This window comes from Herpailurus yagouaroundi, unplaced genomic scaffold (genome assembly GCF_014898765.1).
Source record: "Herpailurus yagouaroundi ecotype Mexico unplaced genomic scaffold, PumYag 203, whole genome shotgun sequence".
NCBI lineage: Eukaryota > Metazoa > Chordata > Mammalia > Carnivora > Felidae > Herpailurus > Herpailurus yagouaroundi.
The window spans coordinates 11,149,799-11,172,319 of NW_024412434.1; the positions used below are offsets into that span (position 1 = coordinate 11,149,799).

The 22,521-nt window shown below is 41.3% G+C and overlaps 1 protein-coding gene across 2 annotated transcripts in view; it reads left to right on the forward strand.

Moving 5' to 3' along the window:
* Nucleotides 1-22,252, forward strand: part of PRTFDC1 (phosphoribosyl transferase domain containing 1) — a 102,975-nt gene extending 80,723 nt beyond the window's left edge. Inside the window, exons 4-9 of one of the 2 annotated variants that reach the window (XM_040451191.1) lie at nt 2,821-2,886; nt 14,870-14,887; nt 16,247-16,329; nt 16,790-16,836; nt 19,833-19,909; nt 20,969-22,252. In XM_040451191.1, the coding sequence (XP_040307125.1) occupies nt 2,821-2,886; nt 14,870-14,887; nt 16,247-16,329; nt 16,790-16,836; nt 19,833-19,909; nt 20,969-21,016 (339 nt within the window). In that variant the 3' untranslated portion in view covers nt 21,017-22,252. The remainder of the gene's footprint in view (nt 1-2,820; nt 2,887-14,869; nt 14,888-16,246; nt 16,330-16,789; nt 16,837-19,832; nt 19,910-20,968) is intronic. The other variant, XM_040451192.1, reaches the window with a different exon arrangement.
* Nucleotides 22,253-22,521: the final 269 nt, after the last annotated feature.

Sequence of the window (22,521 nt, forward strand, 5' to 3'; positions counted from 1 at the left end):
AGTACTAAAGTAGCTGAGACAAAAAAAAAAAAAAAGTGGCCAAGACAATTTTTTTTTAAAAGAACGCAAAAATGGGGCGCCTGGGTGGCGCAGTCGGTTAAGCGTCCGACTTTAGCCAGGTCACGATCTCGCGGTCCGGGAGTTCGAGCCCCGCGTCGGGCTCTGCACTGATGGCTCAGAGCCTGGAGCCTGTTTCCGATTCTGTGTCTCCCTCTCTCTCTGCCCCTCCCCCGTTCATGCTCTGTCTCTCTCTGTCCCAAAAATAAATAAACGTTGAAAAAAAAATTAAAAAAAAAAAAAAAAGAACGCAAAAATGAATCTTTCTTTACCACGTATCAAAACATAATAAAAAGCCATAATAATTTAAAAGTATGGTTTAGATGTTAAAATGGACATTTTAGGCTAATGAAACAGAAGAGCATAGAAACTGACCCTCACATAGGAGAATGAAGGATATGATAAAAATGACATTCCAACCAGTTGGGGAAAAACAATTTCATAAGTGCTATTGGGACAATTGACTATACACATACTTGGAAGACCTAAGTTCCAGATGAGTTAAGGATAGATCTAATAATAAAAACATGTTATAAACGTGGACTCTAATTAAGGCCTTCTGAAATTAAAATAAAAAGTACATCAATCTGAAATAAGATTTTCTTGGCAACATGCTGAATATGTGACTTGTAGCATAGTATTTAGCTTTCTGATATATTGTGGGGGTTTTGTTTTTAATCAATAGAATGAAGATGATAATAGTAGAATTATTATGAAGTTTGCTCCAATCTGGCAGAGTGTAAATCTCATTTGTTACATTAAACTTTGTGGTTTAGTAGTTGGGTCCAGTTCTGCATATCTCAGTCCCCTAGGGATACAGAAATTTTTATTTTTCCTGATGCTATTAACAACATATTTGAGTCTGTTATGCAGAAATTCCGCCTACCTTTACTCCTATATCTCAGCACCTCTAGAAGTGGCAAGAGAATCTTCTCCTTTGACATTCTTTTAATTGTTTTTGTAATGTTTATTCATTTTTGAGAGAGATGGAGAGAGAGACAGAGCGTGAGTGGGAGAGGGGCAGAGAGAGAGGGAGACACAGAATCCGAAGCAGGCTCCAGGCTCTAAGCTGTCAGCACAGAGCCCGACGCGGGGCTCGAACTCACGGACCGCGAGATCATGACCCGAGCTGAAGTCGGGCGCTCAACCGACTGAGCCACCCAGATGCCCCTCCTTTGACATTTTTGACAAGTTCCTAACCTACTGCGTGACTGCTTATGAATACATGATTATATATGCCTGTTCGAAACCAGCAGAAGATCAGTAAATTCTGGATGTTCTTTGACTTTCTCCTTTTGAGATCAGTTCCCATAAGAAGAAAATTATTGGATTTATCTACTTGGTGGGCTTCCTCTTTACTTCTTTGCAGTACAGAGTGAATGCTTTACCGAGTGGAAGTAAAAACATTCTAAGGTTATTTTCCCCCCTCTTGAGCAGTAAGGTGAAAAGACAAACCTGTTTCATTGGTAAAACTGTTATATTGGTTATTTGGCTGCTTTGCCCCTTCCCAGATGACCGATGTCAATGCCTAGATAGAGACTCTGTTGCAAGTGACAGAATCCAATTCAAACCAACCCAAGAAAATTCCTAAGGGAACAGAATTGGCTTCGGTAGCTGGCATGTAGCACCAGGCATAGCTGGTTTACATAGGAAAGGCCTAGCCCCACCTGAGCCATAAGGAATGAATGATGCCCCCCACCCTCCGTGAAAGAGGCAGAATAAGGGAGGAAAACCCTGAACTGGCAAAAGCCACAACGGTTCACAGCAGCGACCTGAGATGTTTCCTGGTTCGGCACATCATGCACAAGGTACCTGCACCATCGTCTTCTCCCTTAGATTGCTGTTGGAAAGGATTGCAACATTACAGCATTCTTGCTTGGTCATGAAGCCACTGTCTGTAGGGTGTTTTTGCAGTGAGGCCAGAAAACAAGCGGCCTGCTCTATTTCCTGTTTGGCCTCTGTATTATTTGGTTGTGATATGCACTCTGTAACAATCCGTATTTAGTTTAGTGTGTGTGTGTGTGTGTGAGAGAGAGAGAGAGAGAGAGAGGTTTAAGTAGCACAGGACAATGTGTGATATATATATAAATCTCATGAAAGTGAATACTCATAACCTCTGAAGGAATTGGAGTGAAAGTCTCCTAAACATATTCCTGGGACTGTAGAAATTTCCTGAGGCTTCTTCATTCATGTGTGAAGGTCTAAATGCAATAGTTCTTGATCTGTGAGCTGTTAGAATTGCCCTCAACGTCAGCAGAGAGGCTGGATCTGTGTGGTAGGAGGAGAGGAGGCCTCAACTGATTGCTCAGCCACTGTCTGATTGCTCCCCGCTGAGGGCTGGGACTGGGACTTGTTGGCACAGCAGACAAATGTGCGGCCCACTTCTGGGGATCCCGTAGCCCCCTCGGCCCAGGGAGGTCCGGGAGCATGACTGCCTTCGCCAATTCCATCTGCCTCAGCATAGGCTCAAGCACCTTCCATCATTTTTGTATTCCAAAATTAGGTTTATTTGTTTTCTCTCCACTCCTTTTATCATCCCCTCTCCACACAGTCTGTCCCCTCCCCGAACCATTAGAATGCTTTGTCCCCAGCACAGTAGCAGGAGAGTGGCTCTCGGTAACCACGGGCAACCAGGAATCTGGACCAGCTATTTGTGCTGTATTTGTAAGGCGCAGTCTAGCCGCTAGCTGGGTAGACGGCGGGGGGAAATGTGCTGTAAAGGTTTTTCTTGTACAGTGAAATATTATCTTCCCTTTTTTTTAGAACGACCAGTCCATGGGCGAGATGCAGATAATTGGAGGCAATGATCTTTCAACACTGGCTGGAAAGGTTTGTTAATGTAACTCTGCTCCCTAAGCACTGATGTCATGGGGAAATCAGTGACCTTCATTTCAGGTCAGCACTTGCAATGCATTTCAGACACTCTCCCGGGTTTGCTAATTCATGCAAATGGATGTGTGAATCCTTTTAATGATTTCTCCCTTATAAAACACTCTTTTTATAATGCTTCCAGGACCTGATGCCCACCAGATCTCCAACCTTCCTTCCAATCTTATTTCAGACAACCTCCTATTACAAAATAAATCCCTGGGCACTCCCGCCTGCTTCCTTTTCTCCTCTTGCCGGTCCCTCCTGAAAAGGAAGCTTTTTCCTTTATTCGGCTGCTTTTTGTCTCATCTATGCCTCAGCATCTCGGCATTGCAGTAAGACATTTAAACGGGTTTGCCAAAATGTTTAAAATTTAAGGAGGGAATAAAAGAAAGGTTTCTAGAGAGCACATTTTCCAGCCCCATGCCTTTTTCCTCCCATGCAAAAGAATGTAATCCATTAGATCATGGGTCAGACACCGCCACTTTGAACTTGGAGTTCCAAACATGCCAATGCTTAATAATTAAGTGAAAATCTGTTTGGATTCTGACATAAATACATACATTGGAAGGAAGAGTTGTTTCCTTTGTGGAATGGATGTCCTTTGTGGAAATGTGACCTGAGACTCGAGTTTTGCTCTGAAAAGCAGGCAGCGGCTGCTGCCTGACATATCTTGTATTCATTTTCCCTGAACAACTTCAGCCTTCCGAATAAAATGGATCAGTCTCTTACACAAGTTTAATCTCTCATTTTGGTGGTTGTTACTGTTTGTTATGCAATGTCTGGATGGGGAAAAGGAATAGCAGGCACATTTAATAAAAATGTGTTTAATAACATTGGGAACATTAGAGAGCTACAGGGACTCTAACTCCAAACCAGCTTACTTCCCTCTACTCTGAAGATAGCATAGTAGCCATCCAAGTGTGACACGACTATCTAGAGGGAGATTATGTTGCACAGAAATTGGAATTAACTTGTTGATGTTAATGCATCACTAGGCCACCATTTGATGGCCTTACTACATCAGTGCCTGAAATAACATCCTGGAAAGCTAAAATGCTCCAAGCAATTTCCAGAAATTCACAACTTTTCACAACTGTGGAGTGGCCTTTAAATGAGAAGTCATGGGGCGCCTGGGTGGCGCAGTCGGTTAAGCGTCCGACTTCAGCCAGGTCACGATCTCGCGGTCCGTGAGTTCCAGCCCCGCGTCAGGCTCTGGGCTGACAGCTCAGAGCCTGGAGCCTGTTTCCGATTCTGTGTCTCCCTCTCTCTCTGCCCCTCCCCCGTTCATGCTCTGTCTCTCTCTGTCCCAAAAATAAATAAACGTTGAAAAAAAAAAATAAATGAGAAGTCATTTTAGTACTTTGTTGTAGGACATTGCCTTACAGGTGTTACGACACAAGAGAAATACCGTGCCTTGTGCGACGTTACACAAGCATCTTGCCTTGGGGAATTACCATGGGGGTCTGTCAAAGTAGCAATTCTAAGAATCCCAAATGGGGGCGCCTGGGTGGCGCAGTCGGTTAAGCGTCCGGCTTCAGCCAGGTCACGATCTCGCGGTCCGGGAATTCGAGCCCCGTGTCGGGCTCTGGGCTGATGGCTCGGAGCCTGGAGCCTGTTTCCGATTCTGTGTCTCCCTCTCTCTCTGCCCCTCCCCCGTTCATGCTCTGTCTCTCTCTGTCCCAAAAATAAATAAAAAAAAAAGTTGGAAAAAAAAAAAAAAAGAATCCCAAATGAATACCAAGAAAATGTTGTGCATAAAACTGTGACTTTTCTCTCCTGCTTTCTAAAGTCATCTTCTTTTTCATTTTATTTTTTTTTCAATTTTTTTTAACATTTATTTATTTTTGAGACAGAGAGAGAGAGAGAGAGAGAGAGAGAGAGCATGAACAGGGGAGGGTCAGAGAAAGAAGGAGACACAGAATCTGAAACAGGCTCCAGGCTCTGAGCTGTCAGCACAGAGCCCGACGCGGGGGTTGAACCCACAGACTGCAAGATCATGACCTGAGCCGAAGTCGGACGCTTAACTGACTGAGCCACCCAGGCGCCCCTTCTTTTTCATTTTAAAGTAATCTCCCTCTTAGGTGAGCACCAGATACTCTGTTCCTTCAAAAAATAGAGAGGAGGATGGGCAAAGTTTCTTACTAGGGGTGGAATCAGTAGGAGGGGTGATAGTGCTGTGCCTCAGTATCCCCTCCCAGAATTACTACAAAGACCCACCCCTCCCCATGAGAAAGTAGGGATTATGGAAGTTCGGGTAGGAGAGATGGAAAACCAGCCGGCACCAAGGACAAGCAGGAGTCAGCTTGTTTTTTGCTCGTGTGACAAATGATCCTTCCGGCTTACCAGGTGCTATTTCATGGTATCTTTTTACTTGCATTTATGTGTGCATAGATGGATTCTATATATGTTTAAATGTATGCCACATAGAATCCTTTGAGATTAGAATGCACTGAGTAAATATTTCTAAGATGAGTCAACATTGATTAGCCAAGTTCTCAACTGTCACAACAGCTTACGTTGAAAGATTATGCATCTTTATGCAGTTCAGGGCACCTAGGCTCACATCAGAAGAAGGGAGTGCTTAATGAACCAGTGTAGACCATGCTCAGTGCTCTCAAATGAATCTTAAATCTGTCCACGGCTCTCTGTCTTCATGGTAATCACCCGACTCTAGACTCTTGCAGTAGCAAAGTGTGATCTAGGGCAGGGGTTAGTGAACTTTTTAGGGAAAGGCCAGGCCATACATGTTTTTAGATTTTGTGGGCTATACCCTCTCCGTTGCAACTACTAAACCCTCTATCATAGCATGAATCCAACAAGCAGCCACAGATAAAATGGAAACAAATGGACATGGCTGTTTCAATAAAACTTTACTGACAAATATAGGCAGCAGGCCAGATTTGGCTGATGAGCCGTAGTTTGCTGACCTTTGGTCTGGGAACCAGCAAGGTCAGCACCACCTGCAAACTAGAAATGCAATATCTCAGATCCCACCCCAGATCTTCCGAATGAAGTACCCACTTTAAAAACATCCTTAGATGGTTCCTTTGCACACTAAAGTTTGAGAAGCACTGGTCTTCTAGGGCCAGACTGCTACTATCCCTCCTCCAGGAAGCTATGGTAGCCTAACTAGTCTCCCTGAACTTCCACCTTCACTTAATTCTTGCCACCCTCCAAATCATTCTCCAAGAAACAATAGCCAAAGGGATCTTTTTAAGATACAAATTGGGTCACACCCCTTGCCTACTGAAAACCTTTCAGTGGCCTCTCAGTTAGGGTTATCAGACTTAGCAAAAAACAAAATGGAGAACAGAATGCCAAGTTAAATTTGAATTTCAAATAAACAATGAATACACTTTTAGTATAAGCATGTTATGTGCAATATTTGGAACATACTTAAGCTCAAAAGTAATTTGTTATTTATCCGAAATTCAAATTTCACTGGGTGTTCTGTATTTTATCTGGGAATCCTACTCCCAAGGTTCGGAGAATACAATCCAACCTCCTTCTCCCAGCCTGTAAGACCTGTGTGATCTGGCCCTGCTTCCCTCCCAACATCATCATATACCACTCAGCCCTCCTTATGGTGTTATAGCCACACTGGTTAAGCTCCTTCCTGCCAAGACTTCGGATAAGCTGTGGCCTCCAACCTGAAATCTATTTTCCTCCTATCCTTCAGGCTTCAACCTAATGGCTCTTATATAAGTGAGGCCTGCCCTGAGTCTGTCTAAAATGAGCACATACTCTTCCCTTACACAGTTCTCACCTTCCCCATTATATCTCTATATTAGTACTCTGTTTCAGGTCAAGCCCTTTCCAACATTTGCTGTGTTTACTTTAAGGCTAATTTTCTGATGTGTGTATTTCCCCCACCAGAATGTCAGTGTAAGATGGGCAGAGACCCTGCTTATCTTACTCACCATCCTCTCTCTTGCATTGTGCACGGTGCCTGGCCAACAGGTCGGCATAAGTATTTGGTGACTGAGTGAGCGAAGGCTCCTCTTTCTCTTAGAAAGAAACCAGAAATCTTTTCAATGAAGTCTGGGAAAGGGAAGACATGGCAGAAGGACAGGTAAATAGAAGCCCATCCAACCACACCAAAGGACACATCAGCCAGCTAGTTTGATTTAGGTTGGATGAGAAAAGTGTTGAGTGAGGGCACCTTGTTTTCGAGAAGCAGAAGGGCTTTGGTGTCACAAAAGATTCAAGATGGGGGGACTGGGTTGGTGAATGCGGTCCCCCTGAGTGTGGAGGAGGGAAAACAATATCACTTAACTTTTGGAATTTCCTTTTCCTTAAACAGATGATGGCTGATCTACTCACCCATTCTTCAGCCTTTCAGAGAAAAGTTATGCATCAAGGGTTTGAGAGAACTTCAAAAATAAGTCTCAGAGGCCCTCCAGAATCTTTCCATCATGCAGAATGTATGCCAGCTGAGGGCAGAAAACAAACTTAAAAAGAAAAGGCACCCGACAATTAGTGCTTACTTTTCTCATGGTTGTAGAAGGAAGTCAAGCTGTTGTAAACACCTGCATAGGGTGGAGGGCTCTTGTAGATCATCATCTGACTTTGCCCTTGTATAGTAATCATGTGATTTCTTCAGTCAATAAATTTATATTTAAGCTGAATTTTCCATTAATATTACTACTCTGCCATGAATTTGAGCACTCCTCTTTTTTTAATGCTTGGCACTCAGAGAAGAGCTGCGGGGATCTTTCCCCATGAGACTCTTTCCTTGAGCTTAAGGAAATCCAAAGAAGGAATGATTCCTTGGGACTGTGACTGTCTTCACAAGGGGAGGCTGAGGTTTTACTCTGGACTAGATAGCCTGGGAATAGCACAGGAAAGGGGGAAGAGCATCGTGACATGAAGGATGAAGGAGGGAAATGGGAGAGCCAGAGGACAAGAGCAGACCAATGTGACTGGAGGAAATCAGTCCAAAATAGAGAAACAACTTTAAGACACTGAAAATGCAAATTGGATTTGGTTTGTAGAATATGTTGAATATCTCAACAAAGAATTTAGCTTGCAGAAAAGCAAAGAGGAGTTGCAAAGGTTTTTGAGCAGAAGTGACATCAAGAAGTTGTGTTTTGCAGGACACCTGAGTGGCTCAGTCGGTTGAGAATCTGACTCTTGATTTCAGCCTGTGTCATGATCTCACTGTTCATGAGATCAAGTCCCAGGTCGGGCTCTGCATTGACAGTGCAGAGCCTACTTCGGATTCTCTGTCTCCCTCTCTCTCTGCCCCTCCCTGATGTGTGCTTTCTCTCTCTCTCTCTCTCTCTCTCTCTCTCCTCAAAATAAATAAATAAACTTTAAAAAAAAAAAAGAAGTTGTGTTTTAAGAAAATGACCTTGATAGAGGATAGAATAACTGAGGATGGGAATGAGACTCCAGGCAAAGAAACTAGTCAGGAGGCCGTGTGGGTTGAGCAAACATGAGCACTAGAACCATAGGAGCAAAGTAGGAACATTGCAGAAGACACAGCACTGTCCAAGGGAGCTGCAGCAGAACTAAATGATGAATGAAGAAGGGAAGGTTAGAAGAGATTTTTAAAAAAACAAATTTCTTTATAAAAGAACTTTTAAAAACGCAGGGACATAGCTCACCTGTATGATTCTCCACACATTATAAGCATCATAACTGTACTACATAACCTCTTAAATTTTCTAAAGATGTGTGAGTTAAAATATTTGGAAAAGAGACACTGTACAGCCCCCATGGACCTTTCTCTTTCATGGCTTCTTTCTTTCTTTCTTTCTTTCTTTCTTTCTTTCTTTCTTTCTTGCCTTCCTTCCTGCCTTCCTTCTTTCTTTTTTCCTTTCTTTCTTGTCTCCATTCTTTCTTTTCTTTAAAGCAAAGAAAAGGAAGCTCATAAGGGAAGCTGGCTGAGTCATGGTTCTAAATAGGTCATGGCTCTTGAATAAAGGGAACACTCAATGATTAAGTTAAATGGCCTCAACTTACAGTGTTTAAAAGCATTTTCCTTGGTGTGCGCAAGCTGTCTGCACAACGTGCTCTCTAGCTGATTTTTTTTCAAAGTTGATTTAATCCTGGCACTTCATAAAATGTGTGTATCCATTAAAGCAAGAAGATTTTATTCATGTTCAAGAGAAATCTCTGAAAGGGGTGGAATAAAACCAAATGCATGGAAACAGACCCAGATCTGGCAACAGGAAAACACAGATGTGCAGGTTAAGTGCAAGATTTCAGGAGACGTGCCACCTTCCCCCACCAAATAAGTTTCTAATCAAATGCCAGAATGAAGCATCAGAACCTGCCAAATTTCCTCCTTGGCTGCCTTAACTATTTAAATCATTCCTTTTTATTGCATCTGACTAGGCTGAGAACAATCATGGAAATGCCCACCAACTGATGATTCTGGCAATTTTGGGAATTATCACATAGAGTGAAATGCTGAACTACATTCCTTTCTCCCTGGGGTTCATATTCACACTTGTACCCGTGCTCAGCACCCACAATGAGTCCATCATCATTACTGCCATCCCTCCACTCAGCGTGACCATAGCCACAAAACTATGCTGCCGAAGATTAGACTGTGCTGTGCTAATAATTTGGCACTTTAAAAGACTGAAAGTGGGAATAATCTATCTACAAAAAACACTGAAATTTGTATAATGCCTTCCTCCTTTCTTTTCTTCTTTTTCTTCTTCCCTTTCTTTTTCTTCAGGGAACTTGAGGTGATAAGCTTCCCCTGGGATGGCACAATAGCAAAGAAAGGATGCACTCCAGAGACTCCGCATAGAATTTTTGCCCACGGTCCCCAGGTTGCAAACTTTACTTACTTTCTGGGAAGAGATGAGCTAGGTGTGATGAGATGGCCTAGACAGCAAGTGGTTCAGTAATCAAAGGTATCAGATTGGAAGTGCCTAGGAGCCACAGTGTGCTCTGAAAAAATGTCCAAGGCAGGGTGCCTGGGTGGCTCAGGTAGTTAAGTGTCCAACTTCGGTTCAGATCATGATCTCCTGGGGTGTGGGTTCAAGCCCAGTGTTGGGCTTTGTACTGACAGCTCAAAGCCTGGAGCCTGCTTTGGATTCCTTGTCTCCCTTTCTTTCTGACCCTCCCCCACGTGCTTTCTCTCTCTCTCTCTCTCTCTCTCTCTCAATAATAAATAAACTTAAAAAAATATTTTAAAAAATTTCCAAGGTTGCCACTCAAAAAAACAGATGGGGGGAAATTTAGAAGATTTCTTGGTGCAAAATTAAAAGCAGTACACATTAATGATAGGTCACTTAAGGAGGAATTAATTGTACATCGTTGAGGGGGGAAAAATGGAGGAGATGTGTCAAAAGAATAATAAACTAGAGAAAGAAATGAGGTCAAAATTGTTCATTTGTTCCACAGGCATTCCTTCAGCACCTGCACATACTGGTCTCCATGTTATAAAGATGAATTTGTCTTTGTCCTTTAGCTTGTGGAGCCTATCCTGACATATTAAAGTTTAAAGAGATTACTTCTTGGGGAGCCTAGGTGGCTCAGTCAGTTGAGCGCCCGACTTCGGCTCAGGTCATGATCTCACAGTTTGTGAGGTTGAGCCCCACATTGGGCTCCATGCTCTCGGTTCAGAGCCTGGAGCCTGCTTTGGATTCTGTGTCTCCTTCTCTCTCCACCCCTCCCCCATTCACACTATGTCTCTATCTCTCAAAAAATGAACAAATGTTAAAAAAAATTTTTAAAGAACTTAGTTCTCTTAGACACTAGTGAAAATGCTTCCAAAGTTGGAGTCACTTTCTCTGTACTCTTGGGCTACTTGTTTTGTATGGCAATCTTCCAAAATGGTACTAAACACATTGCTTTTTTGGAGGTGAGCTTTTCATACAACAGGTAGGCCACTAACAATCCAGACAGTAAACCCACATATTACTAAGGAAAGAATTTGAAAACACAGTGTGGTGTTTTGTAAAAGAAAATAAATATATATTTAATGACTGCTCTATGTAAGTCGCTAAAGAATTCTAAATTTCTACTGAGCTCCCTTTCAATAGGAATTTTTTTATATCAGTATTCCACTTCCCATCACTTGTGAACCCACTAAATAATTTTACTTTTTAAACACTGTACAAAACTCAGAAGGTTTTTGTGTTGTTACAGATGTTATCAACCCACTTAGCCTCCTTAATCCTCCAAAATCCTTTGAGAAATATAGTTAAACCATAATTAACCAATGTTTTCCTCATAATAATCATCCCAAGAAAGAAAGAAAGAAAGAAAGAAAGAAAGAAAGAAAGAAGAGGAGGGAGGGAGAGAGGAAGGAAGGAAGGAAAAGAGAAGAGAAGAGAAGGGAAGAGAAGAGAAGAGAAGAGAAGAGAAGAGAAGAGAAGAGAAGAGAAGAGAAAAGAAGAGAAGGAGGGTTATTGTAGTTTAAGACACTGAATGATGACTAGGAAAACCATTGAAAGAAAAGAAACTTTAAAAGGAAACATAGTACTCTACTTGACTCTGCAGTGGGGAGAAAGTGTGAGCAGTACAAAAAGATACAGTCATAACAAAGCATCTGCATTGGGAGATGGAAAAAAGAAGTGAGATAGTGTATAAGAACTAGATTCTCAGGGGGCCTGGGTGGCTCAGTTGGTTGGGTGTCCAACTTTGGCTCAGGTCATGATCTCGCAGTTTGTGAGTTCAAGCCCCATGTCAGGCTCTGTGCTGACAGCTCAGAGCCTGGAAGCTGCTCTGGATTCTGTCTCCCTTTCTCTCTGCCCCTCCCACGCTCACACTCTGTCTCTGACTCTCTCAAAAATAAATAAATGTTAAAAAAAATTTTAAGAACTAAATTCTCATCATTATATAATATAATAAATAGATGATGTCTAAAATTTTTAAATTTAGAAATAGAAGTACAGTGAGAGAGACTATTTTAAATTAAAAGAGAATTAAAGACCCAATGCATGGACTTCAATTAGACAAAGCAGCTACAAAGGCCATTTTAAAGACAACTGGAGAGAGGCACCTGGGGCTCAGTTGGTTAAGCATCCAACTCTTGATTTCAGTTAGGTCCTGATCTTACAGTTTGTGAGGTGGAGCCCAGCATCAGGCTCCATGCTGTCAGTGCAGAACCTGCTTGAGATTCTCTCTCTCTCTCTCTCTCTCTCTGTCTCTCTCTCTCTCTCTCCTTCTCTCTCTGCCTCCCCCAACTTGTGCTTGCTCTCCTTCAAAATAAATAAACTTACAAAAATAAAGACAACTGGGGAAATTTAAATATGTACTAGGTTTTATATAATATTAAGAAATTATTTCCAGGGGCGCCTGAGTGGCTCAGTAGGTTAAGTATCCGACTTCGGTTCAGGTCACAATTTCATGGTTCATGTGTTTGAGCCCCGTGTTGGACTCTGTGCTGACAGCTCAGAGCCTGGAGCCTGCTTCAGATTCTGTGCTTCCCTCTCTCTCTCTCTTCCCCTCCCCCCCTCAAAAATAAATAAACCTTTAAAAACATTATTGCCAGGTAAAGAAGTTATCACACACGCGCGCGCGCGCGCACACGCGCACACACACACACACACACACACACACACACACACAGGAATAACAAACTAGGAAATCCTGCCATTTACAACAACATGGATGGACCTTGAGAGCATTATGCCAAGTGAAGTAAATCAGACTGAGAAAGACAAATACTGTGTGATCTTACTTTCATGTGGGATCTAAAACAAAACAACACAAAACCAAACTCATAGAAAAAGAGATCAGATTTGTGGTTACCTGAGGTGGGGGTGGGGGGCAGGGAAATCAGGGGAAGGTGGTGAAAAGGTAAAAACTTTTAGTTATAAGATAAATAAGTACTAGGGATGAAATGTACAATATCATGACTGTAGCTGACATTGCTCTGTGATATATGGGAAAGTTGTTAAGAGAATAAATCCTAAGAGTTTTCATCATAAGGAAAAAAATGTTTCCCTTTTTTGCTTTCTTCTTTTATTGTATCTATATGAGATGATGCATGCTAACTAAATTTGTTTAGGTAATTATTTAGTAATAGTATATAAGTCAAAGCATTATACTATACACCTTAAAGTTATACAGTGTATGTCACTGGATCAAATGTATAAAACTATATAAAACTGGATCAAATGAAAAAACAAAATAGATTATTGTCATTTTTGTTAGATGTGACAGTATTGTGGCTCTGCATTACACAGAATGCCATGATAACTTTAACATAAAGTGCATAAGCATTTTAAATACTTTACAGTTAGATGCACATCAACATTTAGAAAACCTTTGACTTTTCTATGTGATTTGAACACGTATATGCATTACTTTGCTTTTAAAATATGTTTAAGCAATTTTGACAATATATTTCTGGATTAGTACATACATTCAAGTCTCACTTCCCAGCCACCACTGTATCTTATAGTTATAGCTAAATGTTTTCAAAGATGACTCTTGTTTTGCAAGGTTCTAAGCTTTTAAAAAACAGATTTAATTATGTTCAGTGCACTTTATTTAATTAGGCAAGAATGCAGACTAACAGAGTTTTAAAAGGCCTTTCCTTATTAGATTGAAACAAAAAAAGATTATGAGCTAAGGAATCAAATTAACCAAGTATTCTCCAAGTATTCAGGTTGGTTAATAGGCATGGTTGGTAAGCGTCAATCAAACTAAAAATGCACATCCTAACTAACTGTTACGGGTTAATTGTTAAGAACACAGCAAATGTGCTCAGAATACCAAGGGGATTTCTCTGTTCCTGTGATCCTTAGGCTAGGGGATATGGACACGATAACTTTACATTTTAATGATAAAACCAAGATTTTGTAATGCATTTAATGACTAAAAATACTATACCTGGGAGAAAATCACTTCTAGAAAGATACTTCCTTCTAAGAAGCGTTGGACACATAAAGTAATGTGAGTTGGGTTGGTTGATTAACATTTTCATTACTTAAATCTCTCTGGCATTAGACATAAGTAAGATTTCTAAGGTGGAAGGCTTGATAGGATTGTTAAAGTCTTATATGAATCATAGGGATAAATGAAGAGTTATGTAAAGAAAGACAACATTACGTTGAGGGAATATCCACACCATTTAGTTCATTGCAATGTCATATTAGCACAGTAACATTTTAATTTGGTGAGATAGTATTGACATGTAACTACAAATCCATTTCATTGGTCAGTTTTAATTAATTAACCAGTATAATCGGTTATTATTCCTCCACTCAATAAATTACTGAGCATCTATATGCAGATATATATGCTAGGGGCTGCGAATACAATAGTAAGCAAGACAAACATGATTCCTACCCTCATGGAGTTTATATCTAGTGGGCAGGCAGGTGTCAAACAGGAATTGAAATGAAACATAATGTTTTTAGGGGAAAAGGAGAGGTATGCCTCGAGAGCACATAACAAGCAACCCAACCATGTTTCTAAAAACATCAGTCAGGCACTTCACAGCACTCTCTCTGGCCCACCCCTTCCTCAAGGTTGAACATTTGAGAATAAATACAGAATCCTCAATGACTGGTGGCGACGCAGGGTTAGGACTGCCCCCGGCAGAGTCCATGATTCTTCTGCAGAGCACTGTCTCCATTAACAATGTAGTTTATGTGGCTTGTTTTCCTGGTAAACTCTTAGTACACTTTGTATGCCAAAGAATTCTGGATGGGGCTGCTTGCCAGAATTATGGACCTGGGATGACCTTGTGGGTAGCTCTTCAGACAGGGCATAGGGCCTGAGATGACCTTGCTGCTCCCTTGAATGTAGACACCAATATTGCAGCATCAGGTAATGGCCGAGAGAGTGTTCGAATGAATCTGGAATACCCAGATTACCTCCAAGCATTTGGGTTAGATGGATGGTGGAGGGCCAGCTCAGCAAATTGTGAAACTCCTAACTTTAAGCAAAAATGTGTGTTTCTCTTGTGAGCCAGATTTGCATCATATTCTAAATAACTGTTTTGTTTTGTTTTCAATTTCAGAATGTCCTCATTGTTGAGGTAAGCTGACTTTTCCTTACCCGTATTTGTTAGATGAAAGAATCTAATGGTGAGTTTCAAAGTATAGAACTTATTATCAAATTGGTCAAGGATTTGTTGAATTTCCGCTGTGCACATGGCTCTCCAAATTTACTGCCTACGAACCAACTAGAATCAGTGGCTTGAAACAATTTAGAAAAAGAGCTTTGCGGTAATAGTCGTGTGGTACTTTATCCGTTTTTATGTCTGAATTGGTTCTTATACTTACTTGCAAGTCAGGCATTTTTACGGAAGAGGAAACGAGCCCAACACAACCAAATGTGTTTAATAGTAAAACCAGGATTTGAACTCTTTTCACCCTTGATTCATTGTTTGTGCCAATGACCTCCAATGACTTCAAACAATTCTGCTTCAGCAACCAAAGGATAAATACAATCAATTTTAAAATGGCAATCCAAGAGAAAGTGAGAATTTAATTTTTCTGCTGAAAAAAAATAAAAAAAAAAAAAAGGAGAATGGGCCCCATAGCAGCAGTGGACTAATTCAGCAAATGGCCACTTTTCCTTCAAGAGCACGCCTGTCTTATCAGCTGGCAAAAATTCAAGGGAGCTGTTTTCAAGCTTTTGTTACACAATCGCCTGTGCATGCCATATGTATCTGCAGTCGTCCTGGCTCGGGCATCACCCGTGAAGTAGACCCTCCAGCCAAACGAATTGCCCAACCCTGGCTAAATTCAGACCTGTTGTTTTGATAATCAGCTCCTGACAGCTGATTTCTGTCCCAAGGACAATGCATTTCTGCTGCCCATTCTCCTCTGATTGGGTAGCAGCTCATCAGCAGAGATGAGCTGAGGCTCACTGCAGCCTTGCACCCTCAGAATTCACAGGCTGTCACCAGCTGCCGTCCAGACACATCTCACTTCCCAGCCATAGAATCCCCTATTGACTGGGGAGGGCAAGGGGGAGCTGTTTATCCATTCAGTGTATTCAGATGTACATCCCATGTCCATGAAAATTCATGCGTCCCGTATTGTGTTGCGCATAACCTCAGGGCCAAATTTAGTCCTTGAATGTGCATGCACGAGTCCAAATGTACTCAGTAAGGAGTCCCACATGCTCTCCAAAGGCCAAACTTAGCTTTCAACACAGCTGAAGGATTCCAAGAGGAAATAATTCACCAATATATTCCCCTAAACCCAGCTTCACAGAGAGGCACCTGTCTAAAAAATATAACCAACCCTGCTTCCTACTTTTACTCCATTTGATGGCAGTTCTAATTGTGATGCATTATTAATGAGGACTACAGTCATCTGTCTGGATGAAAAATCTATTATGCTGCCCAAATGCATTCAGGTTGAATTTGTCTGTCCTCTTTGCAAAGGATGTTGTTGGAACGGGGAGGACCATGAAGGCGCTGCTCGGTAGCATAGAGAAATACAAGCCCAACATGATTAAAGTAGCCAGGTGAGTAGGACATTCACATCATTATTGCTTCTGTCTTTCTAAATCAGCCGCAGGAGGATGCTAACACAGGATGCTGTTTCCAAAGAGAGCAGTCTATTCCAAACCAGTGACCCTTTGCCCTGGCATGTTATGGTTTGACCACACTGAACAAATAGCCCATTTGACCACTAGCCTGAGAGAGAGGAAGGGGAAGAAGGCACGCTTTGCTGGGTGTCTGTGCCTCCATTAGCTGCTTCCAGGAGCAGCTGGCTGAGCCTGGTGCCAGTGTCCCTCTCCCTTTTATCTAGAATCACTGATGTGGTGCCGTGGTAGCAGGAGCATGAATTAGAAGGCTGTGACGGTGCTCCACACGCTCAGGGGGGGCGGGGAATGCATGTTTTAATGATGTTCAGTTTTGAATTTGGAATTCACAGAAGTTATATCTGGATCACTAAACACCTTCTTTTCTTTTTCATGGTAGTTTGTTGGTGAAGAGAAGACCTAGAAGTGATGGCTTTAGACCTGACTGTAAGTCCTTCTGGGTTTTGTTGGTTGATTGGCTGGCGGGTGGTGGTGTTTCATGTTTAAGAATCTCTGTTTCCTATTCACCAGCATTCCACATAAAGCTGAAGCTATGAAGGTTTGATAGTCCCACGAGTCTCCCGACGTCTCCCCAGCCTTGCCAAGAGGAAAGAACCCTTTACAACAAGGGTTTTTAATTTTCCAGTTTGCGGTTTTCACAGAAACTCTGTGCATTGGATATTTTTAGTTTTAGGTTTTCCATAGCACCTTAAAATCAAAGGACTTAGCTAATTGGTTGCGAGGGATAGAGGGAGACTTGACCCCACGGGACTGGCTGGCACACAGGATCCCAACCTCCGCCACTGCCCCTATCAGTCAGACATGGGGAAGGCACTGTAAAGGCTTAGAAGGATTCCCTTTCTGCCTCCAAGAACTGTCACCAGACAATGCACAATGCCTCCCTTCAGCAAGCCTGAATTTTAGAACACAGAAGGGGAAATCTGAGACACCTCCCATCACCTCCAAAGAAAAGTTCAATAACACAGAGAATTAGCAGAGCAAATAGCTCCAGATATCATCTTCACACTTGACTTCCAACACGTGTTTTGGAGGACTTTCCTCAGCTAGGACACTTTGCTACCCTCCTCCCCATAATACGATTAATTCCAATGCCAGGAAGAATAAGCAAGCAGCTTGATTATTTATTATTCTAACATGAGAGGCAATTTTTTTTTCACTTGCATAGGCAGACTTCAGCTTGATTTTTATAACTTACATTTGCTCTAAAGCCCCTGGGATAATCTGGCTACAGTCCTCACCAGCAAGCTGAAAAAACACCAGAGCAAGAGAGGCACACTATGGATGGGTAGTGTGCCAATGACATTTTGCCAGTGACTCTTTTTTCTAAAAACAAATTTCATTCCTATGCTGGATGTATTGAATCTAGACATCGGTTCTGGGCAGGTAGACCCAGCGTCAGTTCTTGCCAGATGTTTCTGTCCCGTTACTGGTTTAAGGAATATAATCTGGATGCAGTAAGGGTAGGCAAAGTGAGTAAACAGAAATCTTCTAAGGATGTCATGTAAGATACCGTATAGATAAGATTTTAACTGAAGTTGAAAGACATTCACTTCAGACATATCCAAATAATTACAGATTTTTTGTGTGTCATTTATGGCAGCCACATTAATAAAATACTAGCAGCTAACACTAGTGAGAGGTTATGGTGTGACCTACACTCTTCTAAGAGCTACGCAGAGATTAACCCCTGTAATCCCCACAGCATTCCTCTAAAGGAGATGCTATTGTTATGCCCATTTTATGGATGAGGCAATCGGACACAACAAGGTTAAACAGCTTTCAAGGGTCACACTGCTGTAAGAGTAGAGTCAGTATTGAGCCCGGGCAGTCTGGTTCCAGTCACTGCCCTTACTCTTAAACTACATCTGTAAGTAATGATTGCAAATAGAAGTGTAGGGACTGCACCCATTTACCAGCTAGAGATAGGTCACTCTGACTCCTAACCGGTCCCCTGATCTACTGATCCAGGGGATCCGGGTCCTTCTTTCACCCCGTGATAGCTCTGAAGGTTGGGCCTTTTGAACTGGCTTTTCCCAGTCCCAGTTGCAATGCCTGTTGTAGAGATTGCATTAGTCACTGTAAAGTCATTATTGTAGTTACAACCAGGGTTCTTTGGGATTTTCTGATATCCTTTTAGCTGGTTCCGAATCTCTGTTTCTTCTTCCTGGATTTCTGAGGCTTGGTACTTTTCCTCCTTTCTCATAATGGACTCTTTCCCATAGGCTCAATGACATCTTTCATATGCTCAATGACATCTTTTATATGCTCTGACATCTTTTCTTCCACTCTTGCTTCTCCTCTTTGATTATTTTTCTCAAGCAACCTTGGCAGTTTGGAAGGACCAACTGGGCTTTCTATCAGTGACACATAATGCAATCTGCTAGAAAGTAAGTCCCTCCCCTCTAGCACTTTCTGCAAGCAGGAACCAGTTGCTTTCTCCATATAAAAGCATCTCTGGTCAATAGGGATAAAAATGTTGGGAGTAGTCACCAGAAAGATAACTTTCTCCGTGCTGTAAGACCATTGGCTACACCAAAGTACGGCTTCGTAAAAGTAAGCAAGTACATCTTTCATCTGCAATGCTGTAATTTAAAAAAAAAGATTAAAAAAAAAAACAAACTGGAAAGAGTTTGAAAACTCATTGGACCAGAAGCACATTTATTCTGTTTCAAGACCTCTGAGGAAGGAGAGCTATTCTCTGTTCCTTAAGGATCCTTCTCAGTAAAAATCATCTCCCTTTCAATAAAGGTTTCCCTTGGTTAGCCTAAGTACCTCATATTGCATTTAAATCCACTGCCATTCTTCCCTCAATACAGATAGAAAGTTAATTAGTATCATCTGCATCCTGGATTCAAAGACTCGGGTTAGAATAACCCTTAGCGTTCTCTTTCTCAGACGGAACAATCCTACTTCATCTTGTCTCCCACGTTTTGCTTTCCAGCCCTTTGTCACGCTGAGGACATTGGGCACAGTGGGAGGAGCGCTTCCCAGTTGCAACAGTCCATGCACTTAGTCACATATCACAGTGTTGGAATACCTTCTGCTTGAACTGCACTTTATGCTTCCAAAGTGTTTCCTTTGGCATTGTGTCATTGGATACCGCTCACTTGGAAACAGTGGGGCTACATGACTAAGTCATGCATACTTCTTGTTATCTACTGGGCTGGCTGAGCCCTTACTCAGCTCGGTACGGTAGGCGTGCAGCCATCCTTCCTGGTATATTTGCTTGTTTACCTTGTCTCCCTGGCTGGTCACTCTGGTCCAGGTCCCAGTGGGCTCATCCTATGCATCGCTTATCATTTTTCCCACTTGCGTCTGCCTAAGTGAAAGGTCTTCACGGTTTAAGTACCAACAATAGCTTATGGTGGCTTATCTACTTATGTTGTCTAAATTTTATTCCTCCCTCCCCCCTCTCTACTCAGATGTTGGATTTGAGATTCCAGATCTGTTTGTGGTGGGTTATGCCTTAGATTACAATGAATACTTCAGAGATCTGAATGTAAGTCATGCATGCAAATCCCTACCCTCCTTTGCACAAGAATTTAACAGCATCAATTTAACACATTATTGAAATAGTAGTAATGATGGCTGCCACTTATTGAGTATCTTCTGTGTCAGAAATGTGTCAGGAATATCTTGGGCACTTTGCATTAAGAATCCCAATCACAGGTGCATGCAGTTCGTAACTATCCCCCTTTTGGAGAAATGGCTTCAACACATATACCCAGCATAGACCCCCAGCTGTGTGATCCCGACCCACGTTGAATGATCTAGAAGTAGGCATCCTAGTCAAAGTGGACCAATCGTGTCTCTCCCTCCTAAGAATGAGAAATTTAAACCAAAATTCACAGAAATCAAGGGGTTTGGGCCTTCTACCACTGACTAGCAGGGCCCCAGAGAGCATATCCACAAGCACCATGGGCTGGAGTCAGGAGTTACCCTGCTCCCTCCTTCCAGTTGCATCATTGCTTAGCTCTTCCTTTGATTCTGTGAGCTACCTCCTTATCCTACCAATAAATCCCCCCCTTTTTTTTTGCTTAATTCGTCCGATCCCCCCTCTATTCCTTGCAATCAAAATATTCCTGACACATTTCTTGTTACCTAAAAAGGATCAAGAGTCAATGTTGTGTTTACCATGGCTGTTTCTCCATTCTCCCTGGAGGCTGTAATTTGACCAGGTGGAGACTTCTATCTCCACCATGGCTAACCATACCACTCCTCCAGCATTTCTGGTTGTTATAGACCTGGGGAGCCATGTTCAGAATAGGGCTCAAAAACCAGAACAATGAGGAAACTTTTCCAAGCATTCAAATGGGTCTCTTTTACATATGTACATATATACATATATGTACATATGTATGTATGTGTATATATGTGTGTGTATACACACCCATAGCATATATGTGTGTATACGCACACACATACATACACGTAAATGGACACATATATTTGAATGAAAAATAACCAATTACAAGATGACATTCTGTTATCACTGCATTACATTTTCTGCACCTCATATTTTAAGAAACCGATGCATTTAAATCCTTGATTGTTTCAGCACATATGTGTGATCAATGAACACGGCAAAGAAAAGTATCGAGTCTAAAGAAGTAAATTCTCACCGTCGAATCTCCGGATAACATCATACTTACGGACTACAGTCAGAAAGCCAGCATGTGAAGTTTGTCTCCCCAGGCACCTTCACTCAGCAGGATATACAAAAAAAAAAAAAAAAAAAAAAAAAGATGTTTTAATGAGAGAGCTTTCTTTTCAGAGGTATAACACAGAGTACCAAAGGTTCTTAAGAAAAAAAAAGCAATGCTTTTATTTGACTTGTTCGAAATTAAATATTCCGTGCTGTGACTCATGAGTTCTATCTACCTTCACACTCCTGAACTTTCCCTTTTTTTTTTTTTTTATTTCAATGCAGTCATTATGCTTGATTACTATACCCCCACCTAGTTACTCAAATATTTTTCACCTAATTTTTTTTCAATATTCCATTTTGGTAATGTTTTGCAATCTGAAAACTGAAAACCTTTTAAGTTAAGCTCTGAACCCATATACTGGGAATGCAACTAGATTCCCATCCTTTAAAAAGGAGGGAAAGGACAATTTAATATAAATTTGTTTGTGCATTTCTGGCAGGCCATTACTATTTGCTTTGACAAACCCTTTTTGAACTGTAGCGTATAATGAATCTTAATGATGTTATGAAATGAGTCTTTGCTCAGTGCTCTTGATCGGAGCTTCCGGTATGTGATAACGGTATGTCATGTATGCATGGATGTACTCAACTGTGTTTAATACTCTGAATTTTAATTAGAAAAAATACAATGACAGCAAGGCTCTCATTTCTAAGCTGCATCCTTTTATTGATGTGGGACATGAGTAAATGGCAGAATTGGCGGGGTGGGGGGAAGGGGCTGAATTCTCAAAACTAAGTATGAGTTTTTCCTCTTATTTGCATTAAAGGACAAGACGCTATTATACATTATCATCAACATGAACACAGAGGTTGAATTTTTTTTTTTGGAGTGGTCTCATAAGACTTATCAAATGACCCATGGCATTACAGAAAACAAGCACACTTAAGGTTTTTTCTCAGTAACGTTTTTTTTCCATTCCCATTGTTTTATGAGATGTTTTCTAATTTATGGGGATTCTAATTGAAAATAAACTCGAGTGCCAATAGAACTGTTTTTTCTCATTCCTAAAAGGATAAAATGCAAAATAAATAACTAAGCAGGCTTTGTTTGGTTCTGAACCATATGTGGCATATTGTTATCAGGTTCTAGCTTCCTTTGAACTAATAAAGAATAAGAAACCTTGTTACATTTCATAACTGCTGTTTTTCTTCTGCCTTCATTTCTTTTATATACTTTCAGCCCTTAGAATGTGTGTGAGCCAGTAGCTTAAATATGTCACTGCGTATGTCTTTCCTGTGGCTTTATTTTTGGGAAACTGGAAAAAATCCAATATATGCACCAGTATAAACAAATGATTAAGGCAGACTTGATCTACTGTGTTGTTTTTTTTTTTTTCCCTCCTTAAGCTTGTTTGTGAGACAAAGAATTTTAGATGTAAGAGATTTTCCTGAATATCTTTGTT